This window comes from Etheostoma cragini, chromosome 2 (assembly GCF_013103735.1).
Source record: "Etheostoma cragini isolate CJK2018 chromosome 2, CSU_Ecrag_1.0, whole genome shotgun sequence".
NCBI classification, from domain to species: domain Eukaryota; kingdom Metazoa; phylum Chordata; class Actinopteri; order Perciformes; family Percidae; genus Etheostoma; species Etheostoma cragini.
Window position 1 is genome coordinate 7,061,154 of NC_048408.1, and position 7,749 is coordinate 7,068,902.

The following is a 7,749-nucleotide window of genomic DNA, read 5'->3' on the forward strand; positions in this document are numbered from 1 at the left end:
TCTCGGACACGTCACTGTGGAAAATGTCATTATCAGAGGCCTGGCTGCTGACGTTGACCTGAACATTTTCAAGATTAGCAGCATCCCTCCTAGCCCAAAAAAAACACACACAACACGGCCATCAATGGTGTGAGAAGATGATCATAATAGATTAGATTTAGGGAGCAGATTTCTGGTCCTCCACTCTGCTACTAGCCTCATATTAATCATTTGTATCGGATTGAAAAATGTACTAAGATTTTTCTGCAAATGTACTGGGTTAAAAAACAACAACAAAAACACTGAGACCATGTAGCCCTGTACCTTGTCATGAGTTCCAGTTCTTGTGTAGACACTCTGTAAATGAGAGACGCGCCGTAGCAGTTTCCCATGACATTGATGACAGTGTTGCAGCGGTCTCTGAAAGGCAGAAACAACATCAGACTGTGAAAGCAGAGGATATATATGCTGCTTAACATGGATTCTGTTTCTTTCTTTCTCTCTTTGGACTTCTAAAATGTTCCATAAGTGCAAAACATTTTTTAACTTGCCATCATACAGTTTGACCCTTTTTAGCATGAAGAAAACAGGAGGTGATTAGAACTGATCAACATATCTGACACATGATCAAAATGCTGATCAACAATTATTTCAATTGTGAAGATTTTAACATTGCACAACAACTACACAATATAGCTTGAATTACAAAACATGCTAATAATGTCAGATTGAATGACCAAACATTAGTTACACTAACAAACAAAGAAGCCCCTACATTTACAAAGGATTGGCTATCGAAGGGACTGTACTGGAAATACTGAAGAGACAGTGGGCTGGAATTGCTACAAAGCGGCTCTCACAGGCCGTTCCCCAATAACTGAAATATCTAAGTTTTTTCACAGCCACATGCACTAACATTTACGCGCTGCAAAAATGGTTAATTTCTTAACAAAGAACAGAGAGTTCTGTAGTAATCCATCTATTACATTTTGTATCAATACTGCTACAGATTAAACTTACATGAGCCATTCTACAACTACCAGAGTGGAGGCTTCCTTTGCAGGTATACCAACCGCCGCCAACACAATAAGAGTGGTCACTGCTCCTGTAGCTGGGAGCGCTGCTCCTGTGCTGGCTACTGCTGCCGTCACACTGCAGATCAAACACAGATACTGTATCCTTTCTTTGTAGTAAGTAATGATGATGCTATGATATCCTTAAGAACAGAAATAGCGGCTCACGCAATGGTTAGTAAATGGGCAAAGTTCAAATGCATTCCATTGAGTTGGGCAATGAACACTGCTGCGACGACTTCATAAATGGCAGATCCGTTCATGTTGAGGCTGGTCCCAATGGGCAGTATGAAGCGAGTGATTCTTTGGTCGATCTTCAGTCGCTCCTCACAACATCTTAAAGTGATTGGCTGTGTGGCAGAGCTTGGAGAAACACAATGCATCCTCTGTTAGTGCACTACTTGAAAATGAACAGATCTCTGTAATACTACCATTACATTACATTACCATTACCAAGATACAATATTTTTGCAAGACCAATGGCCAAGTCTAAGAAAGTAGAGTGCAAATACCAATAGAAAAACATCTTGAGTCTCGGACTTGAGTACTACAGCACTGGATACTGCTGTGTTACATCATCTTACCTGGACGAGATGGCCAGTGCAGTCATTAAGGCAGGAGAAACCCCCCTTATTACAGCCATGGGGCTACATCTCGTAAACAGGAAATAGATCAGTGGTAAAACTATTACTGCTTGGATTAAAAGTCTGAAACACAAAATGAGTTCACAATTAGTAGTGATTCATTAAATACAATTACTAACAACAGCAAGAGTTTGCATTTACAATGCTGCTAGGAAGCAGACATAAAGTGAGAAAGAAAGAAAGGTTAACTTGAATGTATCTACATAAGAGTGGCATGACACTGTCATAAACGTGTCATGAACAAGTTATAAACGTTTATGACAGCGCTTCATTTAGTAAGTGTCATTTGGTTGTTGTCATGAGAAGTAATGGTTAGGGTTAGGGTTCATGTGTCATGACAGTGTCATGTGTTCATGACTTCAAGTAAAGTGTTAGCAAAAGAAATGACATAAAACAAAAAGTTGAATTCATAAGTAGCTAAATAATGCACCCTCACATCATTTCACGCAGGTATTTTGATGTTACAATTTCAGTTTCACAGATCTCTGCAGGGTAAATCCAGACAGCTAGCCAGACTATCTGTCCAATCTGAGTTTTCTGTTACACGACTAAAACTGCTGTGGAGACTAGCCAGACCCTCCTCCGCAGCGCTGCGAAGGAAGGTCCGCCAATGAGAGACTAGTCAAGTGAGTACTTGACTGACCTAAAGACTGGTTTACGCCTTAAGTGAGTTAAAGTGAAAGACCTGCATAATGTGTTATCTAATGCAAGACTACTACAATTTTTGTTGAATAGCTGCTGATGATGACTTTGCTAACATTAGCTAACATCAATAAAACTAGGAGCCATGTGGGCCCAGTTTTATACATACAGTATATTGTGTGTTATTTCAGTGCTAAAACAGTAAAAATGAACATACCCAGTCATAACAGTAAAAACAAACTTTCCCAGTTTGAAGATCGTTTCCCATTCGTCAATATCCAAAACATTGCTTGCAATCATGAACATCACGCCAACTGGCAGGTAGCTGAAAAAAAAAATTAAAGAAAAACATGAAAGAAAAACATAGTAAACGGAGACAGCTGTCTGAATACCATTCATGTATTAGCTTAAAAACAGTTATGTTTCTCTCACTTCCAAAAACAGAAACATCAAAATGATAATGAAAGAAAAAGTTGGGCGACAATATTCGAAACATAATCTGAAACTCTGAGAATGAGAGACGCTGTTATGTTTTGTATGTGGAAAAAGACAATAAATTGTTGTTTCACCTTACCTCATAATCACTTTGACCAAAGTTTTTGTTGTCTCGTTGATAACAGCAAAGACCTCGACAAGGATTTCCCCCTTCCCTCCCATCTTGTTGAGGACCAGGCCAAAAACAAAAGACCACACAATCAGACCCATTGTGTTGGCTCCGCTAACATAGTGGCCCTGCTTTCGGTTGTGTGTCTCATTCTGCAACAAGACCAAAAACTCATTAAGAAAAAGAGCAAGAGCAACTTTATGTATCAAAGATAATCACTCCAAATGTAAATGTGCAGAAGTAACAATGGGAAAATATTTACCGTCATCACGCTACCATTAATGTAATCATAGTCTTCAATTTTAATCTCCGTCCGATCAGTCTTGAACTATTAAAAAAGAAAGAATTAGTCTTTACATCAGAAGTATTACATGGAAAGAGAGGAAATTAGGCATATGCTTTAATGAAAAGTATACTGTACATGTTCGAAGCACGCCTGAATCAGGTTGTGTGGGACCATGTTCCTATAAACAATAAATAAGTCTATGAACTGATTCACAGAGAAACCAGAAATGATGTCAGAGTATACTTTTTCTTCTTACCTAACTAGATCCATCAGGGTATCAATAGTGGTGTCCTCCTCTATTGTCCCTATTTCTTCTTGATTAACAGCATGAGCAACACCCGGCTTGATCATCACTACCAATGTTATCCCTATGACACAAAATCCATGGTTGAGCTTAAGAAGCACTGTATCTGCTACAGCTCTTTCATACAGTAGAGAGGAGGCCGGTTCATAGAGGTAGAGGAGGTTGCCCCTCTTCTATTTCTGAGAGGCAAGAAGGAGATCAAAATATAAGAAAGAGTTGAAATAAACAGCCCTGAAAGGAAAGTTGAACGAAAAACTTTTTTTCTGGCATTGTTGGCCAAAACCTTAGTTTATCTTCTACATTGGAGATGGTATCTCATATGTTCGAAGTCTGAAGTTTTCCAAGTGCTGCTAACTGAGCGAGATTTTGTCTTCCGTTACCCACACCTGTTTTGGTTTAAAATCTTGACTTTTGGGATCAAAAATGCACCAGCCACTTTTCAGTGCTTAATGAACTCTGTTACCCAGGGATTAAGAAACACAAACACAAAAGCTACAACACAAGTATAAAAGCCATAACAGAAATGAGTGACAATGGAAGTGAGTGTGTTGTTGACAAACGGAGTCGGCGGATGGGGCCCGTGTCAGAAAGCAGGTTTAGTGAAAACTCTGAGTTTGTTAACCCTGAGATGAGGGAAACAACAAACAACAAAGGCAATTCAGGTCAAGCTACATGTTCAATCTGAATTACTAATTTGTCTCATGGTGGCAAGGACCCTAAACAATACCAAACATCGCCGCTGTTAAGACTTTTACGTATGAAACATAAGAAAGAATAAGATACAATACCTGCAACTTTAGGTACTGCAAAGGAAGGACAGTCACAGCTAAAAACGGTTAACCAGATGACCATTACCAGCTTTGCTAGCCTTACACCCAACCAACAGTGGGCATCAGATAACCCAGGAGCCAAAGCCATTCATGCAGCAATTAGGAACATGGTAGCCACTGACTTGCAGCCCTATAGAATATTGGAAGACACCTGATTCAACAATCTACTCCATCTGCTTGAGCCACGTTACTAAATCATCTTTAGGTGCTTTTACTGACAAAATCTTGATTGTATCTTGAGATACGATAAACATTGGCCTTGTCAAAAACAATTTTTTTACCGACTTGTTTGCCGTGCATAATGTTGCCTATTCTTTTGGTTACAGTTAAAATAAAAAAAATGCACTGCTGTGGGCATTGTTTACTTCAATAATGGACTGAGGATGGATGTAGGATTTAATTTGGTTACATATATTAATATGGGGGCTTTAAGGCACAAAAGATCTTTGGTGTTGCTTTAAAATGCCACAGGTTTTCATTAAAAAGGGCAAATTTCCTAATAAAACCAATATACAATATTTTTCTTACCTATAATCACAGCTATTATAGTTGTGCACAAAATGTACGCTGCAGTGCGTAGAGCGATTTTCCTGGAAGATTTAACGCTTAGACCAGACACACCTAGAAAAAACAACAACATGAGTTACAATCAGCAGACTGTCGCATCACTAGTCAATGGCAATCAGCTAGCCCTAACCCTAGGATACAGCAGAGAATGAATTAAAAAAGATGAAGAGCTGCTTTGATGTTAATAAACTAACACTGAACTTAAGTTCAAACTAAATTTATAATTGTTGGTAATCGTGCGACAACTTTACACAAAAAACTTATGATAAATGAAATTGAAATTGAAAGAGTAAAAGAACTTACATTTTTGGGAGTCATAATCGACAAAATTTTTTGTTGAAAGCCAAATATACACTATATTAATGGTAAAATATCCAAATCAATTGCCATACTGTATAAAACCAATTATTTCTTAAATCAACGCTCATTGTACACACTGTATTGTTCCTTCATACTTCCATACATTACTTATTGTTTGGAGGAATGGGGAAACACTTACAAAACCAACTCTGAACCCATAGTCATTCCTCAAAAGAGAGCCCTAATAATTGTCAATAAAACCACTTATAGAGCACCAACTAATCCACTTTTTATTAAATAAAAGCACTGAAATTCAGAGATATTGTTGACTTTAAAACTGCACAAATGATGACAAACACAACTAATCATCAGCTAACAAACAGTATCCAAGGAATGTTTCAAATAAGAGAGAGCGGACATTATTTAAGAGGAACATTTGCATATAAAACAAAACCCATAAGAAAAAATGCTAAATATCACTGCATCACAACTAAAGGAGTTACTTTATGGAACAGCTGCAATGAAGTGATGAAATCATCAATAACAATGAGCATTTTCAAGAGATTATTTAAAATGAATATATAAAAGGGATACAAAAAGGATTTAGAGTGATAGTATTGTAGAAAGACTGTATGGTTTCTTGGCATTTATATACTGGTATGTCTATATTCTGGTATATTTATATACCAATATATCTCTATATTGCAATATCTATATACTAGTATGTCTATATACTGATATGTTTATGGACAAATATATCTATATACCGGTATATCTGTATACTAATATATCTATATGCTAATATATCTATATACTAATATCTATATACTAATATAGCTATATACTGAGTCTAGTATGGATGTGTTATTTAATCTGCTATAGATAGATAATATAGAAAGAAGAAGAAGAAAGGGAAGAAACAAAGCAAAAACTTTAAAAAGAGTGTAGATGTGTTTGTGTATGTATGCATCTGTGTCTATGATGTGTAAATAACTGAAGCATACGATTTACTAAACGATAACCGTAGAGAAAGGGGGTCGGACCTGATAAGTTGTTTATCAACTTCTTCCTACTCATTTTGAACATTGGGACATTTTTTTGTTTGTTTGAATGACTTTCAATTTTGGAAGACTGTGCTGAGAAGTCATTTTAATTATATAGGTATGCATGAATGCATGTATATAAATCTTTTATTTTAAAGTTTTTTGTTTTTTTTTACATGTTCAAATAAACTATTAAACTAAAACTAGGAACCAAAATGGCTAGTTAAAAAAAAAGTTATAAAAAGATTCTTCTCTGCTTTATGGTGACACCACGTTGTGCCATTTCATTTTGCAATTTTGTTTCTCTCCAAATAAAAGTACTCCGATGTCATCTGTTTCCTCACAGAATCATCCAAATAGGTGAATGATCCCTTACACTTCATAAGTTCTATAATGCACTAAAATAAGAAATATTACACAGGTAACCGGTTGAACATTAGGCTAATGAAAATGTACATACAGTACGACACTCAGGAGAAGTTGGTAACACACTTTTACAAAGTTTTACAAAGGCCTAGGGGCTGTACAACATCTTCTGACTGTAAATATAAGTAAAACAGGTACACAGGGTTGTTAAATGGTAACGGCTGAACTGTCAGGAAAACCCAACAGCGAGGTAAACACTGGTCAATACAAAATAAAATAGCGTGCTCAACCTTTTTAAATATGTGTGTTTGCTGAGGGGACCTAACCTAGGTATTGGAAAGGAGATTTGATTTCACCCTTTATTAATATAAATAGATAGATAGATAGATGGAATAAGTTATCCAACTAGCTGGCAGTTACTTTTTTTCCTCTCTTATCTTAAAAAAAATGTATATATTGCTTAACTGGAAAATCTTACTGGTTGGTAGGGGTGGGTCGGTATAATCAATCATAAGTATTGAGGGAAGCATAGTATGTAAAAATAAAGATGAAACTCTGAAAAAAAAATCAGATTTTGATGAAATTCTAAAATTGTTTTTTTTTGTAGTTTGATTCTATGTTGTGTTTCTTTGTTTTTATTTGATGTAATCATGATGACCCACAGAAAATTTAATTTAGAAAAAAAACATATTTAAAAAAAAACAAGAATGAATCTTGAAAATTTTCTACCTTTTAGCATTTGCCATTGTCCTGTAATTGTGACCTGTGGCCACATTGGCTGGTGTTCAGTACCAGTTACCAAGACTCACTTGAAGCTTTAACACTCTATATGGGTTTAATAAGTTTAACCTTGTCAACATGTTATTACCAAATGCAACAGTTACCAGTGTGAGCATTACTCCTGTTACTTACCCATTATCACACTCGTAACGATGAGAGGAACGGTAAGGACCTTAAGCATCCGCATGAGTACTACTCCCGGAAAGCCGACGTAGAGCTGGATGTCGCTGTCCACCAGGCCATAGGACTTGAGAGTCCAGCCCAGGGCAACGCCTGTGAGACAATAACAAAGAAGTCTTTGAAATTCAGCACAAGGGTTTAAATAGCTGGG

General features: G+C 36.7%; 1 protein-coding gene across 2 annotated transcripts in view; it reads right to left on the reverse strand.

The window, feature by feature from the left end:
* Window positions 1-7,749, reverse strand: part of LOC117956277 (excitatory amino acid transporter 3-like) — a 381,877-nt gene that overhangs the window by 372,031 nt on the left and 2,097 nt on the right. For both annotated transcript variants that reach the window (XM_034891264.1, XM_034891255.1), the window contains exons 2-13: window positions 7,551-7,691; window positions 4,891-4,983; window positions 3,485-3,596; window positions 3,364-3,406; window positions 3,205-3,270; window positions 2,913-3,094; window positions 2,556-2,663; window positions 1,637-1,759; window positions 1,221-1,415; window positions 1,000-1,131; window positions 304-399; window positions 59-89 (exon numbers count right to left, since the gene is read on the reverse strand). In XM_034891264.1, the coding sequence (XP_034747155.1) occupies window positions 59-89; window positions 304-399; window positions 1,000-1,131; window positions 1,221-1,415; window positions 1,637-1,759; window positions 2,556-2,663; window positions 2,913-3,094; window positions 3,205-3,270; window positions 3,364-3,406; window positions 3,485-3,596; window positions 4,891-4,983; window positions 7,551-7,691 (1,322 nt within the window). The remainder of the gene's footprint in view (window positions 1-58; window positions 90-303; window positions 400-999; window positions 1,132-1,220; window positions 1,416-1,636; window positions 1,760-2,555; window positions 2,664-2,912; window positions 3,095-3,204; window positions 3,271-3,363; window positions 3,407-3,484; window positions 3,597-4,890; window positions 4,984-7,550; window positions 7,692-7,749) is intronic.